The following is a 21,098-nucleotide window of genomic DNA, read 5'->3' as shown; positions in this document are numbered from 1 at the left end:
TAACAGGCAGAAGCCATATTTCATTTTGGGCCGTTATGCCTAGCATTATTATTTATGTTGTTATCGTTCCATACTTCAACATATTGAAGTATATTATCTTTTCTCTATCTTTTCTTCACTGTACTCTGAAACAATCTACCCTATGCCACTGCACCCTACACCACTTTTCTCCACTCTGTGCTACTCTACGCTACTGCAATCTATAATGTACCACTCCACTCTACATCACTCTACTCTGCAGCACTCTACACTACGCCACTGCAATCTATGCTGTTCTACTCTAACTATTGTACACTACACCCCTGCACTCTGCCAGTGCACTCTTCACCACTTTACTAAAAACCAATGCACTCTATGCCAATCTACTCTGCACCACAGCACTCTATTCCACTGCTTTCAATGCCACTGTACTCTGCGCCACAGCACTCTAGGCGGCTGCACTCTATGCCACTCGACAATACACCACTGTACTCTGTGACCCTCTAATCTGCAACATTGCACTCTGCCACTGAACTCCACGCCACTCTACTCTGCACCATTACATTCAATGCCACTGTTCTCTGTCCCACTGCACTCTTTTCTGCACCACGGCACTCTAATCTACTCTACACCACTCCACTCCACTGTAGGCACTTCACTCTACTTTGAAATCATCATCTCTATGCCACTGCAATCTACGCAACTCCACTCTATGCTATGTTAGTCTAATCTACCCTGCACCACTCCAATGTACCCTGCGCCACTCCAATCTTCTCTGCACTGCTCTATGCTACTGCACTCTACATCACTATGCTCCACTCTGCAACAATCTACTCTTCACCACTATACTGTACTCTGCAGCAATCTACTCTATGCCACGGCACTCTATGCAGCTCTATTCTACTCCGCACCACTGTACTCTAAGCCACTCTTCTCTCCTCTGCATCACTCAACATCACTGCACTCTACACCAATGCATTCTATGCCACTCTACTCTACACCACTGCCCTTTATGACACTCTACTCTGCAACACTGCACTCTGCCACCGAACTATACTCCTCTCTACTCTGCACCACAGCACTCTACTCTGCACCGCTCAACTATATGCCACTCTACTGCACTCTACACCAATGTACTATATGCCACTACACTCTATGCCACTCTATTCTGCATCACTGCACTCCACCACTGCACTCTACACCAGTCTACTCTACCTTGCACCACTCCACTCTACCATGCACCGCATCACTCTGACATATCACTCTGAACCACTGCAATCTATGCTGTGCCACTCCACTCTGCTCCCCTCTACTCTTCACCATTCTACGCTACTGCACTGTACTCTAAACCAGTGCAGTCTTCGTCAATGCACTGTACATCACTTTACTCAAAACCAACGCACTCTATACCACCACACTCTACACCAATCTACTTTGCACCACTGTACTCTATGCCACTTCACTCTAGACCACCCAACTCCACTCTATGATACTTCACTCTGACATTATACTCCATGATACTAGACTCTGACACTCTATTCCATTAAACTCTAACACTTTCTCCACTCTGTAACTCCCTACACAACTCCCTATATGCCACTCCATTCCACATTACTCCACTCTATGCCACTCCACACCACTCTATGCCACTTCAATCTACGATACTCTACTCAACGCCACTGCACAACCCTCGATGCCACTCCACTATACAACAATGTACTATGCTCAACAACACTCTACCCAACTTTCTCTATGCTAGTTCACGTTACTTTACTTCACTCTACTCCAGTTCACTCTTATTTATGCCTTTGCACTCTACGACACTCTGCCACTCCACTCTCTGACACTCTATTACACTGTGAGACTACTCCACTCTACTACTACTTTATGGCATTGGCACTTGATTAGAGATTCAGAAACCATTGATTGCCTTGTCACTCATATGAGACGTGAGTCAGATTTATCTTCGCCGTTTTGGTTACAAGCACTCTGTAACCCTTTTAACTCAACTTAACGAAGGCTTAGGATGATCCTGATACTTGTCTAGGGGATCGAAATATCGTCGGCCAAAGTACCTTGACTTGAATTTGTGATATTGCACATAAGTTGGCATAAGCATAGGTACTATGAGCTAATGACTTCTTGATTCACTATTTGAGTCATTAATGTAAAAGTGGGTGTATAAAAGCTTGTAACTCATTATTGTGGATGCTAACCTTGTAGGAAAGTAGCCTCTTTCTAGCTTGGTTACCCCCACATTTGGCCTGTTTGCCAGTGTGTTTGAGTGTGTCTACTGGGATCCTGCTAATCAGGACCCCAGTAGTTATGCTCTCTCCCTTAAATTATGGTTGTTGCATACTGGTAACCCAGTATTTCACCCAAGATTGGCATACTGGTGCCCCCTCATAAGTCCCTATTATATGGTACTTGGGTACCCAGAGCATTGGGGTTCCAGGAGATCCCTATGGGCTGCAGCATTTCTTTTGCCACCCATAGGGAGTCCATGCAAAGGCTTCTGCAGGACTGCCATTGCAGCCTGCGTGAAAAAGTGCATGCACCCTTTCACTGCCAGTTACACTGCACCAGGTAACTTATAAGTCACCCCTATAGCAGGCCCTCCAGCCCTGAGGGCAGGGTGAAGAGTACCTGTGTGTGAGGGCACCCCTGCACTAGCAGAGGTGCCCCCACGACCTCCAGGACCATTTTCCCAGACTTCAGGAGTGCGGGGATGCCATTTTACAAGTGTACTGGAAATAGTTCACTCCCTATTCCCAGCTACATAATGGTAACTCCGAACATAGGTATGTTTGGCATCAAACATGTTGGAATCATACCCCAAGGCTTTTGCAAGCATTGGTTGTATGATTTCATGCACTTTGGGTGCTCCTTAGAGGACCCCCAGTATTGCCATTCCAGCCTTCTGAGGTTTTCCAGGCAGCCCCAGCTGCTGCCACCTCTCAGACAGGTTTCTGCTCTCCTGTTGCTTGAGAAGCTCAAGCCCAGGAAGGCAGAACAAAGGATTTCCTTTGGGGGAGGGATGTTACACCCTCTCCCTTTGGAAATAGGTTTGTAAGGGGTAGCTTCCTTCCCCAGGCCACTGGAAATGCTTTGAAGGGCACATTTGGTGCCCTCCTTACATAATCCAGTCTACACTGGTTCAGGTACCCCCAGTCCCTGCTCTGGCACGAAACTGGACAAAGGAAAGGGGAGTGACCACTCCCCTGTCCATCATCACCCCAGGTGTGGTGCTCAGAGCTCCTCCAGAGAGGGTCCCTGGGTTTTGCCATCTTGGATTCCAAGTTGGCAGCGAACTATGGGAGCATCTGAGTGGGCAGTGCCAGCAGGTGGTGTCAGAGCCGTCCCCTGATAGGTGCTTACATGTTTAGCTGACCAATCCCCATTTCAGGGCTATTTAGGGTCTCTCCTTTGGGAGGTTCTTCAAGTTCAGATTACAAGACTCCAGCAGGAATCCTCTGCATCCTTTACTTCACCTTCTCACCGAAGAAACTGCATCTGGACCCTCCAGGAACTCCACAAACTGCAACAACGAAGCAAAGATGACTTCAAGAACATTGTAACTTCAGCTCCTGCCAGCAACTGCAGCTGTTTCCCGGTCGTGCATCCTCAGAGGACAGCCTGTCTTCAGTCTGCACCAGAAGAATGAACGAATCTCCCTTGGAGTGAAGGAGTCACTCACCTGCTTCAGCAGGCATCTCTTTGCAATGATGACCATCTGCATGGGTCCCCTCTCCTGACAAGTTGCATGGATCCTGCATCGCGGGTGGTAGACTGAAGTGGTCCTGATGGTCCTGACGTCCTACTGTCCAACTTTGGTGGAGGTAAGAGCTTGCCTTCTCACGCAAGACAGTACCCGTGCACCACGTGTTTTTCAGTTGCCAAGGCGTGTGGCATCCTTCTATGAAATTCTTTGTGCACAATGCAGCTCCAGCCCCCAGCACTCCTTCCTGAGATGCACAGCTTCCTGAGTGGTTCTCTGGCGGCGTGGGATCCTTTGTTTTTGTGCTGCGTGGGCCTCCTTTTGCAACTCCTTTGTCCCCGTGCTAGGGGACTCCTGTGTGCGCTGGCTGGTATTCTGTGGGCTCTCTGAGTTGCTGAGAGCCCCCTCTGACTCCTCCTCCTGGGTAGAGTCCACCAGGTCCCTCCTGGTCCAGGGCAGTGCCATTTTCTGCTAACCATGAGCTTTGCCTGTGCCAAGGCTTGTTGGTGGAATCCAGCGATGCAAACAAGACTGCAATCATTCATCCGGTGTGGGATATCATCTGCACCAACCACGAACCCGCATCCATCTTCCTGGGTGCAGTACTCACTGTTGTTCTTCACCAGTGGTTCTTCCTTTGCACCTTGATTCGGGTTAGCAGAGGCTCCTGTCCTCCCTGGACTCTTCTGTGCTTCTTGGACTTAGTCCCATTCTTCCACAGGTCTTTAGGTCCAGGAATCCACCCTTTGTGTCTTGAAGTATCTTCTGGTTCTTGCATTATCTTCTTTCTCGTGTTCTTGTGTGTTCTAGGAAAGTTACTGTGATTTACTCCTGCTTTCCTGGGCTCTGAGGAGGGTTCTATTACTTACCTTTGGTGGTTTCTAATACTCCCAGCGCCCCTCTACACACCACACTTGCCTAGGTGGGAAACCGACATTCGTATTCCACTTTCTTACTACATAGTTTGTGTTTCCCCTAGGCCCATTTCTAACCATTGTGATTTTCACTAATTGCACTGTTTTCTAACTGTTTTTATTGCTATTGCTGCATACTAGTGTATATAATTGGTGTACTACTTACTTCCTAAGGGAGTATAGTCTCTATGGTATTTTTGGCATTTGTGTTACTAAAATAAAGTACCTTTATTTTTGTAACACTGAGTATTTTCTTTCGTGTGTGAGTACTGGGTGACTACAGTGGTATTGCATGAGCTTTGCATGTCTCCTAGATAAGCCTTGGCTACAGCAACCCCTAGAGAGCCTGGCATCTAGACACTGCCTACATTTCACTAATAAGGGATAACTGGACGTGGTATAAGGTGTAAGTACCATAGGTACCCACTACACACCAGGCCAGCCTCCACCAAACCACTGTACTATATAGGTTACTTTTTACATTTTTCTTGTAATTGGCGACATTGGGTCATCCAGATAACTTGTGTAATGCCCGAATACCAGTCTTTCTCGATTTCCCCTGTTGATGTTTTCCCACTACATTTGATCTTTTATATTTTGATTGAATAAATGCATACAACATTCCATTTGCATACTACTTTAATATCATTGTTTACGGGAGTGGTGTTGCATTTATTTTTAAGGGACCCCTGTTCCTTTAAAGTTAAGTTTACTGCTCCATTCTAGGACACTCTACTTACTCCATGATACTACGCCACACCAGTCGATGACACATCATTCTCCTTTAGGCCATTAACTTTGAGCCATGCTGAATAGTAGTCTCAGTAGTGTACAGCATGGCTAAAACACGTTGGCAAAGGCAATAGAACTTGCATAGGGGAGACTTATTGACTTTGCCAATGCTTGTTTATAAGGTATGAACTTTAAGGTGACTTGCAATATCCTTATGCACACAGGGGGTATTTTACTCCATATAATACATGGTCACACCACCAACTTTCCCACAAACCACTTAAAACCTTTGTGCATAGCTTCTGTCATTCCAAGCTATTAAAGTAGAGCAGAAGAAAGAAAAGCAGCATTCAATTTTTTGCTTTAAACAGCTTTATTAATTATGCTCTGTGACCTGATCTGCCTTTTACCTTGGCTGCTAGCTCTGGCAGAAGGCATTGTAATGTCAGAACTCGACTGTAATAACCCTATCATAGTCATTTTCTGATGTCTTTTCTTTATAATCAGTGAATGTCTTTTCTTTACACGCTGTGACTTGGTGCATCACAAACAGCCGTTTCTAAAGAAATTAGTGACTGCAGTTTATACAGAGATTTGAGAATCTATGTTTATATAGCCTGTAACTCCAAGAGCTTCTTCAGTTGAAATGCTTCTAGTTATGACTGATGTGGAGCTGAGCTTCCCAAGATCACACACAGGAGAAGAAGTGTTATTAGAACTATGGTTTCCGAGCACAGTTTACAACTATTGTACCTAATCGCTTTTGATCTCTCCAGTGCTGTTCCAATTGGCATGAGGCAAAGGGCATGATGGTTGTGGGGCGCAAAGGGTATGTTCTTCCTTTTTACCCTCCTCCTTTGATTTGCTTGGTGCATGAAGATGCAAGGTTAATCAACATGTTATTTTCACATTTGAGCTAATTACTTTGTGAATGTAAATAACAATAAAAGGTACTTTCAGACTGTGAAAACATGCCTTCCTTTCTCCCTATTTCACTTCCAATATATATGACTGTGTATATTTATCAGAGCCTGCAGTTCGTAAACAACGAGCGATTTGTATAGGGTTGATTGAAAGTCCCCAAGGCTGTCCGTGTTCCCCCCAGAAATTTGTTGTCTCCTACGCCCCTGTTTGGAAGTCAGGGGACAATGTTTGATTGTGAAGCTCCATATCCCTGTCAGTAGGCACGGACAGAAAGGAATAGTTGCCAGCACGCAGGGGTTTGTATATATGTAGCTCCACTCCATCATTTTTGTGTAGTATTGAGCCACTGCGGAAGAGCACCAAGTCACCTAGCGGCAGGCGGGACCATTGCTGAATTCAGACTGGCATCAGCAGGATATCTTAAGGTGTGGAATCTGAGGTTAGAAGTATCCATCAGAATGAGGATATCAGCAAAATAAATGGTAGCAAAAGTCACAATTTTCGCACAAATGTTTCAAAGTGAATAGCTTCACTAGATTCACAAAGCGCCTACTTTTTGATAGAAGTTTACCACCACTTCCCTAAATCCGCTTGAAGTAGAGTGCTCGTGCTATACAACCACACACAATACTATGTGGGGCAGATACATTAAAAGCAGCTTTAGTATTCCTCCTGGTTTCCTGGCAAGCCCTATGAGTAAGTAGACTTCTTTCTACTGTGCTAAGCGTTCAAAGGTGAGCACATTTATCAATCACGGAAAAGAAACAATTAGATAGTGAGTGGAATATTTGCGTGAAGGGCAACGATATAGTTTCTCCTGATAGACTTCATGTTAATAGATGATAAAAGAAATCAATACCGCTCACCCGGGCGGACTTTACACATAATGCCGACCCTGCGAATTTCCATCGTATGTTGATTCCAAGGCTATATAAATAGAAGCCTGTTGGGACACAGCTTCATCACCCTGCTGTCTCACGTTGCTGTACAAGATAATCCCTTGAAGATGAAGACTCTGGTAAGCACTGCTCTATACCTCATCCTGCCTTATCCTTAGATATTAGCTAGATGATTGCCCTATCGCTGATCAGTATGTGCACGCTTGACACGTGCATCAGTTTGTATGTCAGTTTCCACTCGATACCTTACTCACTTTATTTTACAAGCATTTCACAGTAGATCCTTCCCAGGCACCACTGGGATTTCAGAGATGATCCAGCAATGTGACTGACTCTACTGAGGACCGGACTGGGTCAAAATTAGCCCTAGCAACAGTTTTATAACAAGGTCCTCACTGCTAGAATGGGCCGCCCAGTCAGCCTGACAGTATCTCTCAGTCTCCCTGGACACTAACAGATAACTAAATGGTCAATGCGGCAGTAACACTGCCCAAATTATACGTGTTTCTCTAAGATTAGACTACAATCTGATTGACTGCGCTTGGTCTGCTGGGAAATCCTGTGATCTTCTTCTGGTAAACTACACTGGATCTGAAGAACCGGCTATTTACAGTGATGAAAAAGCAAATCAGCAGAATAGGTTGGAGGTACTAGCTACATGTTTCTTTTTCCCTGAGAGAGCGGCCCCTCTACATGTTTAGTGTTAATGTCCAGCACAGTAAAATCTCAGGACAGTTCCTCCGTGATTACAATTCATAAACCGATCCCGGAAGTACACATTGTTTGCCTAGGATGCAGAGAATCGCTGAGAGAGTTATTGTCATGACTTCCGCAACATTGATACTGAGTACTTAAATACAGACTGCATGCATTACTATCTATCTAATTTTGTATTCTAGATTCTGGCTATTGCTCTTCTGGGAGTCTTCCAGACAGAGGCTGCCCCAAATGAGGTAAGATACCATGCCAATATGATGTTTTTGAGCAGCGCTGATCTTCCATTAGGCAAATTCAGTTAGTGTAGATGGGGCAACAACCAAATCCAGTGAAAAGATTTTTAGAGGACCAGGCAAATTTACTTTTTGCCATTCAGGTACTCCTGACACTTTATATCTCTCTCTCTCTCTCTCTCTCTCTCTCTCTCACTCTTTTTCTCTCTGTCTCTCTTTCTCTCTGTCTCTCTCTCTCTCTCTCTCTATATATATATATATATATATATATATATATATATATATATATATATTACTTGCAAAAGTGACCCTCCACAGCCCCGGCCAGCTCCTTGCAGGGTGCAGAAGCCAACATTGCTCCTGTGCAGATGGAGCAGCTATTTATACTTGCTCCGCCCACTAAAAATTATTATCTGTTTACCTGCCACCAGGAGGACAGGTAGGGAAACAGACTTCTGCTCCCACCCTACAGGAGAAATAAAAATGCTCCTGTTGGGTAGGAGCAAAGATATGTTTCCCTGCCGGCACTGCTGTAGGCAGGGAAACTGCTTTGTCACAGGAGTGGGTTCTCCAGGACAGATTCATTGAGCTGGCCTCAGAGGATGGAGTCCTTAGGGCCTCTTAATCACAAGGGACCCCAACCCTAAGGAGTGGGGCAGCATGCCACCCACCCCCCATTTTGTTTAGAGGCAGTGGATGGGTCACTGGGACCTTTAAAGGCCTGGGGGGGGGTACCATCCCCCTCCCCTTTTAGGTTTATTTTGGCCCTGGTGGATGGAGTCCCTGGGGCCTTTTAAAACTTGGGGACGGGTGCCATGCACCACCTCCCTTCATTTCATTCCTTGGCCTCAGGAATGGGGTCCTGAGGGCCTCATAGAGGCTCAGGAAAGGGGGGCACATGCCACCCTCCCCAAAATAAATAATTTGTGCCACTACCCAGAGCCCTGGCCTACACCAGGGTTATTTTTAAATAGTAGCATGAGAGCTCATGATTTTTTCAAATTTTGTCAGAGATTCATAAATCCTCCATGAATTTGCAGTAAAATTTAAAAATATTCTTGGCTAGAGGCAAGGTCCCTCTTGGGGCCCTACCATCAGCCCTAGGGGGCCAAGATATCCCTATCCTACCTCCTTATGTTTCTTTTTCATGTTTTTAGAACTCTGGACCGAGTCCTGAATCCTAAAATGGGTGCCACCACATTGTTTTTGATACGGTGGCAGCCAATTCGATATTTCCAAGAGATCAGTTGAGTCTGTGGATTCTCTCCGGTGTGATAAATACAAAGTATTTTAGCATTAATTCCCCAAAAGCTACTGAACAGATTTAACCAAATCACGAAAAGGACCAAGAACTAGCTTTTTGCCACATTTGGTGTATATCTGTTTAGAGGTTTGGGCTGTAGCTGTGTCTAAAATTCCTACGGACAAGTGAATGTGAAAACATATTTCAAATGTCTCATTATTGTTGTCAGTGATGTCATAGAACATGTCATTAGTGATGCAATGTGTTCCTAAGCAGTGTATGGTGAGGATGCGAGCTATAGTTACTTCAGTTATTTCAGTTAACTATAACTGGTAAATTTCAGTAGTTATTTGAGCTTAAAATGTAACATTTTTAACTGACAATTTCACCTAAATATAATGTCACTTTAACTGTTGTTTTCTTCAGTAAATTTCTTTTTTTAATGTAAACAAAGATATTACTACCATATATAGTTATAAGGTCACATTAACCTTTGTTGCTTTCAGTGAAATTCTAGGGTTTTTTAACATACAGTAACATTTTATTACTATACCTAACTAGGTCTACTACGCATTACAGACAGGCCGGGCCCTGCGGCCAGGCCCTATGCCCAACCCTCCTGCAGGCAGCCAACCTTCCAAACCTCACTGCACATAGGCCTCAGCCATGCGTATTGTGGGGGTTGGCCACAGACCCTGCCCCCAAAATCCTGGGGGTGGCCAACTCCTCACTGCACACAACCTTCAGCCCAACCCTCATGGGCAGAAACTCCTGCTGCTAATGGTCAAAAGGCCAAGTCCTGCGGCCAATGCCCCAAGGGTGGCCAACCCCTGCTGCGCAAAAAACGCTACAAAGGGCAAAGGTTGTGCATGGTTACAATTGTTATTCTTTATTTTTTGGTAGCATAGGACTCCCGTCAGACCACACAGAACCATGCTGATTGGGACCGCAGTTTTGTTTATTTACAATTTTGGCTCTGGAGGGCCACTGGGACTCTCCCCAAGGGCTAGGGGATCAGGGTATTCCTATCCTGCCCTCTCTTGTAGTTTTTGTGATTATTTTTCAGGACTCTGGGACTGTCTCTTCAGGGCCTATAACAGTGAACACAACATTTTTCTTCATTGTGGCCAGCCAATCACATTGGTTTGTCTTAATCGAATCACATTCTTCCTGTGTGAGTGTCTCACAGAAGTACTTCTTGAGTACTGTGTGGCTAGATATCTATAAATGTTTAACCTTCATTTTTGAAAAACAAAATTTACATCAAATCTCAAAAAACATGATTTCTCTATCAAGATCTATATTTCTGCCAATTTTCCAGTAATTCCGTTCAGTTTTTTGGCTGTAGTGTTGTCTTAAGTTCCTATGGGAAACCGCAAAGGGAAGATTTGTTTTGGGACCCCTCTGTTTCTTGGGCCAACTTGTGAAATTCTCCTCAAAATTTCCAGGAAGGAGGTGAAGCGAATGATTTGTTTTTTCTATTGGAATGTGTCCTGGTGGGAATTATTTAGCTGAAAGCGCTCAAATCAAAGCAGTGGAAGCACATTCAGCAAACAAAATACATAATGCCAGGTGACTGTCATATCATACCTTTGCTTTGTATTTTAGAAATCTCCCAGGCTACACAGATCAATTTACAGGCACTAAGTTCATGTAGGAAAGCTATCCTCCAGGTGACACGTTTTACAGATTCATACAGATCTCTAAGCTTTCTTTCTGGTTGCAGATATTATACGTGTTCAGACATCTGACTACATATCGGGCTCGCATGTCCCATCGATCTTTTAGGCCTTAAACAACAACACTATTCCTTTGATAAAAGTGGTCTTAAATCCAGAAGTCTCATAGAGTAAACTTAGCCATCAGGTTGCGTTGGTGTCACAGGTTCATGTCGCTCACATTTTACAGAGCTACTCATCAGACGTTTTCACCCAGGTTAAACAGAACTCACGTTTTGATGCATTTAACAGAACAGCCTTCCCCTAACTTAGGGAATTGTTACATATTCAGGCATATGAGAGCAAAGTTATTAAGAACCAAGATGCCCCTTTGTTTACACAATCATACATGGTCAGGACTCGTACATCAGATGTTCCTCTGGATAAACAGATCTTGTAGCCTCAGGCAGTGCTGGAAAAGCTATCCCTTGGGTTACTTGGCACATACAGGCTCTAGACTCTAACGACAGTTCTATTCTTCAGGCCAAGGAACTCCTAGAGATTTAGGCACCTGACAGCACATCCAACCCTCACTTTACATAAATGTCATATATTTTAGACGTATGACAACAGATATACCCCTTAGAAGCTTACATAGATCTTGCAGGTTAAAGCATCTAACAGCAAAGCTATCTTTCAGTTTCGAACGATCCTACAGGTACTGGCATCAGACAGCAAACATATTACTCAATATGCACAGATCTAAGAAACTAAAACCTCATGCAGAAGAATAATACATCATATTAGTAAGATTTTACAGAAGTGTTCAGCTAACACTCTATTAATACCCACCCTGTAGTACACCCAACGAGCAAGGCTGACCCTTTGGGAGATAATCACAGACCTAGGAGCAAGCCTTGCATCCTTTTTTCAAGAAATTGTTTTCTCTTCAGGTAGTGCAGCTGGGGACGGAAGAAGACAGGAAGAGGGTGCCTAGCTTTTTGAAGAAATGCACCTTTGGTGTTGCATATATTTTTCTTGAACACATATGCACGCACGTATCTCCCAGTGCTCTCAGCAGTAGCGAACGTGTTTCACCTACAGCAATCCTTTGTCAAAACCAACGGGAACCTCCACAGTATGTCTGTCTGTCAACTCTTGCATATATCATAACACATATTTGGGTTCGAATCTATTTAATAGCATTACCTTTCTACAGAAACAAAGCATTCCTAGAAGGAAAGAGATTGCTTGTAATAATTGCCTTTTAATTTTGCAATTTATCAGCTAAAGGAAATGAGTTCAATTTGCAGTTTGATTTTTTATCAATCGATGCGTTTAAACCCGCAGAGTAATACAGGTAACATCTTTTACACAGTGATTCGTGAAAATGTGCAACGAACAGTGAGCTTGCTTCCTTTAGCTGTTTAAATTAGTTATTGTGTAAAACAATACAGGCACGCACTTTCACCTATTTTTTCCGAGTGCTATTTTTTCTTTGTACAATAGGTAACTTGTATCAAGGGAGATGCCTAACCTAATCGGAGCACCTCAGTATAAAATGTATAACTAGCAGCCATTTTCTTTTAGTTTTGTCAAAGCAAACCTTTTATGTTCAGTACACAGTGAGTGGGCTTTAATTCCGCCCTCTTGAAAATATTGGCTTTCTTAGGTGAGCCTCCTTCAGCCATTGGAAGCGTATATTGTCAATCACAGTATTATTTATCTTCATTGTCATGCTATATCCTGGTTACATCCTCCTGCCTCCTAGTGATCCCATTAAAATGTAGTAGAGTCTATTAACCCCTGAAAAGTTCACTCAACCATCAAACCTATAGTCATATTCAATAATTTAACACATTCATGAATTATATACAAAAATAAATTATTTTTGATTCAGTTTTTGGCTGCAAGACAAATGAGTTGCTAAGGTCTCCAATTGAGCAACAGCCATTTGGCATTCCAAGCAACTAGATTTACACGTCGGTCCGCCAATAAGATTTTGGGAGCCCAGCAATTCCAGGTGGCTTTGGCTAGGCCGATAGGTCTGGCTCATAACTAAAAATTCCAGCCAGCTGTATTAGCTTTGCAAAAGCTTGTTTTAAAATGAGTGTAGGATGTAGTGAGAAATAAATACTGTCAGACAAAGCTATTAAACATAACAAAAATGTGTCACAATCCAAATGATTCTGGTGCTCGATATGATAAAAGTATAAGAGGTCTATTGGGTATTGACTTTTTGAAATGAAACAATGCACTAAAACAAGATAAAACGTTTTTAGGAAGCAAGAAATTCTATAAAGCCTAGGACACCACCAGTAACCAAAGTGAACCCTCAAGAACACTTAACTGTGTAGTTCTCCTCCCCGATGGATGTGGTGGTGCTTTCCCACAGGCTAGGACGCTCTTCTGATTGTTGAACACATGAAGCGCACAGCTATGTTCAGGTCCTGTTGGAGCTGGAATCATGTGTTAGGCATAGTTCACTTCTCCACCCTCCGAGGCTGTCTTCGGTAGCCGAGACCCTTCCTGCCCAAGGTGAGCTCCCCATCTCTTCACTACTGCCCTGCTGATAGCACCGCCGCCACTGTGTTTGGCTCACACAGGGAGCTGTGTGAGTTTGGGTGTGTGGCATGGTGGTGGTCGGTCTGGTGCTAACAGGCTGAATCGGGTCTGCAACTGGGGTCCACAGAACGGGGTAGCAGACTTTGAGGTCTTCTGAGGCACCCCGATCCACAGAAAGTTCGGGCAACAGAAAATTGTCCCCTAATTGCACATGATCTGTGCCAAAAAGCATTGAAAGATATTTGAAGACATCAGGGGATATCAGAGTGTCAAAGTACCAAAGTACAGTGGAAACACTTTTTAGTGTTCCTCTTTGAGAGCTTGTGGGAGGAGGTGGCGGCGGTGGTCATCAGGAATGACCAGGGTAGGAGGTAAGTGGCTGACCCCATATGGAGCACAAACATTTTCCCATGGGGCACAGGCCTTCGTTGCTGAGGATGGGCAAACATATGGTACCAGGGGGAGCCCCTACCCATATCCCCAATACAAAGCTCACCTCCATAGACCATATGCTGGAGAGGGTTATAGGGGTAATGAACACCGGGATCAGCCTTTCAGGGAGGAGGTTATCAGTAAACCTAGGTTCTCTTACACTGGCTTCCCATTCTAGAACGGTGACCCGACCAGTCCTGGACATTGCTCCCACTACTCTACAGGCCTCCTCATGGGTGACCAGCCCTCTTCCAAATATTCCTTCACAGGCACTTTTAAGAGATCCCATTGCGGAAAGCGATAAGTGTGGCTCTCATCTCGTAATTTCCCTAGCCAAATCTCACATATGATATCCCCAACTGCCCCCAGAATGCATCCCTCATTTGATCATTCTCAAAGATGCGCCTGAAAAACCTCCCAACACAAGTGAAGACTCTGTGGCTTTGAATAATAAATCTGTTCCCTGGTTGAAAACGAATGCTGGTTGGTCCCAGGACCTCGCTCTTGAGGTCTTGTCAGTGAGAAATCTCCATAGCTTGACATCGACCTCAAAGATTCCCCTGAGGACTGTGTACTGGTGAATTTCAAGAACCCCTGGATTGTTGAACTGTTATTATGGCAGCTATGTAAGCTGACACCACCCTCAAGCCAAATCAATGCACTTCCTCTAGGGTATTTTTATAGGTCATCGATTACTCCTATTTTTACCAGGGATGAGCTGAGGGCAGAGGATACATCTGTTAATCTGGTCCCAAAATCTTAAACATTCCCACTAAGCACTCGTTTGAAGCCCTATCACAACTGGATGGCCAAGACTGATGCTGTCCAAACCTCTCAGAGCCACTGGAATGTCATGGAAAACCAGCAAATCAACTCTCAGGATGCTCTTACACCTATCCAAACCTCAGCGTAGAAAAGGAAACAAGTAGACATCCCAAAGACTTGACATCCCCTAAAAGCTTGCCCCAAAGACAAGTGGAAGAGGTTGTTGAGCATTCTCCTATAAAGCAAATTTGTAATACTTATGGTGAAATTAGAATTCTCTCCTGGAACATTGCTGGTCTTAAGAATAAAATGTTAGCTCCGGAATGGCTGGAATACATTGAACAATTTGACATTTGTATGTTCAAAGAGACCTGGGCAATTGAACCCTTGTTCAAAACAGGTTATGTTACTTTTTATGTCAATGCGCTGCCTTCAGGCCACGGCAGGCCTTTGGGGGTGACTTTTGACCATGGTTAAAATTGATCTAAATGTATGTATTGAAGCCTTGAATATTGATTCACCCGACACTTTAGGGCTAAAATGTTTTCACTAGGGGGATGCATCTTTTTAATATTTTCCGTAGACCTAGGAGCAATACCGAATCTCCACCCCTAAGTACTCGGCAACACTGTATTAGCACTAATAATCACAAGGACATGATTGCTATAGGTGGGGATTTGATCATCGATTTTGAAGCTATATATGGTGTTGATTTGGTCACAGAAGAAGAGGCTAAGAGTTGAGGAATACCTTTGATCAGCACCAAATCTCATGCCCTGGGCTCAGTGGCTGCCATGCAGGTTGTCTGCCTGGTAACTTCAAGTGGGCTGAGGGCATGTAAAGACAGGTCTACATTAGACAAAGAAGGTAAACCCACATTTAGAAGAGGCACAATAAGATCAAAAATTGATCATATCCTGATTAGGGTTTATATGTGGGATAGAATGGAGGATTTTTTTAAATAGACAGAAGGGAAGAGAGTTATCACTTCCCCTTACATCTCAAACTATCAGGATGCCGAATCAATATCTAACCAGCCCTTGGAACATCAACAGTAAAGCCAACACTGGGGAATGACCGCTGGTCCATTAAATGGCTTTCGATCCCGGTAATTTGGAGATGATGACAGAGATTTACAATCTATTTCAAACGGCTCTTTCCACACCTACCCTTCCCACATCCTCTGAGTTCCTAATAATTAACACCCACAGCAAACTAGTTGGATTCTTTAAAAATTATTCTGACCAAACCCACCACAAGGAAACACCCTACTCCCCATAGCAACAACTGCAACCCGTGGTACACAAAGGACTCTAGTTTAGCTAACAAAGCTCTAGTGACGGTACTGAAAGCCAAAACACAGCTTGAGATTTGTGCAGTGAGAGACAGGTATAAGAAGACACTAAGGTCTGCACGGAGCAAGAGGGACAATGCTAGTTGAAAATGACTCAGTGGTGGCTGCAAGGACTGGTGACAACACGCTCTTCCTGGAAAACACTGCCCATGGGAGTGCAAGTTCTGAGACACAGATTGATTGCTACCTGAATCCAAAAGCCTAGGTGGATCATTTCACCAAATTATATGACTACGCTCCTGATGACCACAAAGTGCTCTCTCACCCTGTCCCAGACCCCACCCCTTTAGATATACACTTTACACTTGAGGAAATGAAGGCAGCTATTGCCACAATCAAACCGGGCAAGGCACCGCGTCCAGACAAAATCTTTGGAGAACTATTATGCCATGACTTGTCAGTTTGGGTCCCATACATTAATAGCTTGAGCAATGTTCTAGCCTTGGGAGCTCCAATCCCTGACACTTGGAAAGGAGTTGTGCTAATCCACATTTATAAAAAGGGAGACCGGAAGAGCCCTGGCAACTAGAGGCCAGTAAGCCTCTTGGGCATATTGCGTGAAGTCTATGCGAGACAGCTGCTAAGAAAATTGAATGACTGGATCAAGGAAGCAGAAATTCTGTCCCACCTACTACACTGGGTTTAGACCCGAAGTTAGTACCACAGACTAAGTCCAGAGGCTGCTCCTCATTGTCTGGAAGTACACATTGCTGAAAGAAGGTCACCTTTACTTAGTGTTTGTGGAACTTCAAGCAGCCTTTGACCTAGTCCCCAAAGGTCAGCGCTGGGCTTGGTTAAAGAACCTAGGGGTCCCTAAAGGCCTTCTTTGGCAACTAATAAGGCTATAGCTAGACAACTATGCCCAAGTGCGTTGGGGTCCTTAGGGACAACCGACAGACCAAATCCCAATACGCAGAGGGCTAAGACAGGGGTGTGTGCTGGCCCATACTCCTTTTTCCCTTTTTGTTAACAATGTCATAGCAGCCCTTCCCCAAGGTAATATAGAAACTCTCACATTATAAGGGTTTAGTGTCCCTGCTCTTTTATTTACAGATGACATAATCTTAATCTCCCAGACTCCCAGGGGACTGCAACAATTGCTGGATAACTTTAACACCTTATGTATAGCTAAGGGTCTGTAGATTAAAGTAACAAAAACAAAATTCATTGTAGTTAGGCCCCACCTATCTTTTAGAAACGTCCTGGCCCTTAGAAACTGGAGTGAGTCCACAGATTTGAATACCTGGGTATTATGCTCGATAGCAGGGTTTCTTGGTCTCCTTATATTCAGAAGCGAAAGTCAGTGCTCCAACACCAATCCTCGACCATCTACAGAGAATATCAGGGAGCAACATCAAGAGCCCTACTGCCTTCTAGAGAGACAGACAAACTAAAGGCTCAATCAGCGGCCTTACATAGGGCCAAAATCTGGGTTCATGCGTACACTGATCCACTCACCTTAAGTTAGAAGTGTATCTGTTCACTTCTTCAACTTCCTAATAGGACACCCCTAGTACCTATGTTCCTTGACGTGGCACTCAACAGGGTGGGACACATTGCCCAGCTGAGGCCTCTTTAATACTGGGTGAAGATCTGGACCACTGAGGAGTTCAAGCCATACCGGAAAGCGGTAGCCGAACCTTTGGTACTTATTCAAAACCTTACTTTTCTGTGGTTCAAACATGTCCACTCTTGGTTTATAAGACTGGGCCTACGTACCTTCTGGTCTGATCCAAGTTCCCTAAACACAGTCTCAAAGAAACAGTTAAATACTCTTTACGGGAAGCATATCCTAGATAGCCTCCATCAAACTCCCACCCTAGGGAGACCGACAGACCAGTTCCTGCTTATCAAGGCTATCTCTCAATACAAAGACTTCCTAGACATCCCTCAGCAGCAGTTAGCGAAATTCTTGTATTTAAAGTTTCTATATGGCACTCTGGAAATAGGGTCATTCACATGTACGTGGAACACTGGCAGGAGTCTCGTCCCTAGTGACATCTGTCGAATGTGTAGCCAGTCACCTAAAGAAAATATGTGATGTTTTGTTCTTCTGTCCCACCTACACTAAAACCAGAAGCAAAGGATTTTCCCCCTATGTAACCAGTGAGGCATTTTACACTACCACGAAGCTCTAAGGGTGTTGAAGGGAGACACATCTATTTAGCCTGTGACTAGCTTAGGTAAATATTTATTTGCGGTAGGGATGTTGAATAAAGAAAACCACCAAATATTTTGTTATGATCTGTTTGGCTGGTTTCAAGGTCTGTTTAGATCAAGCATAGTCGCTTCCCTCTCCCATCCAGCCCTGCTAAAAGAGCCACCCAGCTCTACATAATTGAGTTGACCGCACTAGGCGTGTGCCTTGTTCATTTTTTTATTTGTTTTTTTAACTGATTTTTAGGAATCCTGATTAACTATGCAATATTTAGGAGCCTTATTATCTGCACTGGCACAATTAGTACACAAGAGATTGGCCGAGTGGCTGCTACAGCTCTGAATTTTCTTTCTCCATGTTTTAATCTGTTCACTGACAATGTAGCCTGCCATAGATGAGTTGTGAGACTGGTCATTATATTTTACTTTGGCCAGTTCTTCGACAGAATAGCCCAAACTTGCACAATTTATTAGCTAGGACTTGGCGTCTACTATTTTAATTCCATCACTCGATTTTTTTTAGGAAGCCTGAATAATCAGTCAGCGTGTAGGAAACATAGCAATTGTACTTGCACCTTGTAAAACAGACTTTTCTTTGAACGGTTAATATAATTTGCCCATTATAGCTTATCTCTTGCTGTTTCATTTAACATGATTGTCCAGATTTTAATTATTATGTGCATGTTCATTGTTTTTAAATAAAAACGTTTAATGAATATTGCATGTTTTATGAATGAAAATTCCGAAATAAACATTGCTTACTTACTTACAATCCCTCAGTCACACAGAGGAGGCAGAGCACAGGGGTCCCCTTGAGTCACAAGCACAACAATCACATCAGAGGCAGCAGCAAGCACTGTAATTAGGGGACATGCTATCCCTGGCTTGCAAAGATACATTTTTTCACGCTACAGGGCTTTGCTCACTAGGTATATGCCATATTTACAAAAGATCAGTGGGAACTGCAGTAACTATCACATGTATCGACTGAAGGCATCACTTCGACATTTAGGGGTCACTTCTATGTTTTTTTCTCCTGATGCAATACAATGTTATTTCCCTTCGGGCATTGATACACATTATTTTCTCCACAGGCTGTTAAAATCACCAACCCTTCATGGAAAGTCGACAAGGAGAACAATGTTGTTAGCGTCAGCAACAACCAGGGATGGATGTCCTGGGATGCTGTCCTAGACTATAAGGCGGTACGTGTGCCAGATGATGCTAGATGGGTTGTGTCAGAGATGATAGGCCATAACATATATGATCATACTCCAGACATGGGAGGCCGATTCATGCATTTGTCATCCAAAAGTATTTTTCTTTACGTTCTCCAACTCAAATATTCCTCCAGTTCAGTGCAAGTAGTGGGAAAATTAAACTTCCCTACTATTTTTCAACTGGTCTTATCTGTTCCTGGCCCTAGGAATAGAGGCTATACATTAATGTGTATACCCCCTACACGCCACTGTCTCTCAGAAAAGCTGGTGTGATGTCGTTTGTGTATTTTTCCTTTCCAGGGCTTTATCGCCACCAGAATCTTCTCCAGGAAGGCCTGCGTAGTGACCCCGCTGAGCAAAACCGAGTTTCCAAGTGCAGAGCTGTTCCCCGAGCAGGTAAGGAAAGACAGAACCTGGGTGTTTGTACCAGGAGCTCCCACAGGAGGCTTTTGTACTGGACGAACAATGGAAGTGGCCATGCACATCATCAGCATTGTCCTTAGTGATAACTTCCTTACATGGTCAGTTCAAATTATGTTTTTCTTTTATTCTTCCTCATTCAGCTGACACGTCTTTCACTCTTGCCAAGAAGTTGTAAATTTTAATCATGACTTTAATTTAGTTAAACATAAAAGTCCATTTCAAGAAAGTAAATACATTTGTGGCTTTTATTTAAGTCACAAAACCCATTGGTCAGTGGTTAGATGACACTGTCATGTAGGTCACCTCAGTACGAGGAGACTGGCGCAATGCTGACTTTTACCTTGAGCTTTACTGAAGCCTTGATTAAGCTCAGTTTGGCACTGTTTTCAGTTGGGTATGTAAATTAAAAAGATTATAGTAAGTACATATCATTTGCATTTACCTTGATGTGTTTATATCCCTAAAACACCTCTAATGTTGTGCTGAACTACTCAAGATTTTTGTACGAGGTCAAATCTAGAGGCACCTTAAATACCATCCAATAAATATTAGGTATCTATCTACAAAGCTACTTGGAACTGGCTAGCCAACTAAGGGCCAGATTTACAAGAAAGTGGAGCAGCACGGCGCTGCCCCAAAAATGGTACTGCTGCATCGCTTCAGAAACGCAGGGATGTGCCGTATCTACGAAAATAAGGCACACCCCTGTGTTTCCCCTAGCGCTGACGCTAAATTTAGCTGCATAGCACCAACGCAGGCATCCTTGTACCATAGTTCAAGGGTGCCGGTGTTGCAGGGAATGATTGTTTATGTGCAGGAAGGTATTCCTTCCTGCACATAAACAATAAAAAATTGCAATTTGTTACTTCTCTGTGTGCTGAAAAATGCAGCACACATAGAAGTAGCAAATCGTCTTTATTTAATTATTGTTTGTGTGCAGGAAGGGACACAGTCCTGCATATAAACAATCATTCATGGTGTTTTGCTCTTTCTGTGTGAGCTACACATTGAAAAAGCAAAAACGAGGAGAAATAAAAGTATTTCTCCTCATTGAGCCATGCTAATGCCACCCCTGGGATGACGTTAGTTTTTGGTGCTGCCTCAGGTTATGAATCCTCATAAATCTTGGGCAGTGTCAAAAAGCAATGGGTGTTGCTTGGGTATG

The 21,098-nt window shown here is 43.7% G+C and overlaps 1 protein-coding gene across 1 annotated transcript in view; it reads left to right on the top strand.

Moving 5' to 3' along the window:
* Positions 1 to 7,209: 7,209 nt before the first annotated feature.
* The window catches only part of LOC138265960 (gastrokine-1-like), a 30,181-nt gene continuing 16,292 nt past the window's right edge, over positions 7,210 to 21,098 (top strand). Inside the window, exons 1-4 of the mRNA XM_069214183.1 lie at positions 7,210 to 7,285; positions 8,066 to 8,119; positions 19,385 to 19,495; positions 19,811 to 19,906. Coding sequence (XP_069070284.1) covers positions 7,274 to 7,285; positions 8,066 to 8,119; positions 19,385 to 19,495; positions 19,811 to 19,906 — 273 coding nt within the window. The 5' untranslated portion in view covers positions 7,210 to 7,273. The remainder of the gene's footprint in view (positions 7,286 to 8,065; positions 8,120 to 19,384; positions 19,496 to 19,810; positions 19,907 to 21,098) is intronic.

Source organism: Pleurodeles waltl, chromosome 11 (assembly GCF_031143425.1).
Source record: "Pleurodeles waltl isolate 20211129_DDA chromosome 11, aPleWal1.hap1.20221129, whole genome shotgun sequence".
Classification (NCBI taxonomy): domain Eukaryota; kingdom Metazoa; phylum Chordata; class Amphibia; order Caudata; family Salamandridae; genus Pleurodeles; species Pleurodeles waltl.
Note: the sequence above shows the minus strand (reverse complement) of the source record. Positions and strands in the feature narration are given on the sequence as shown.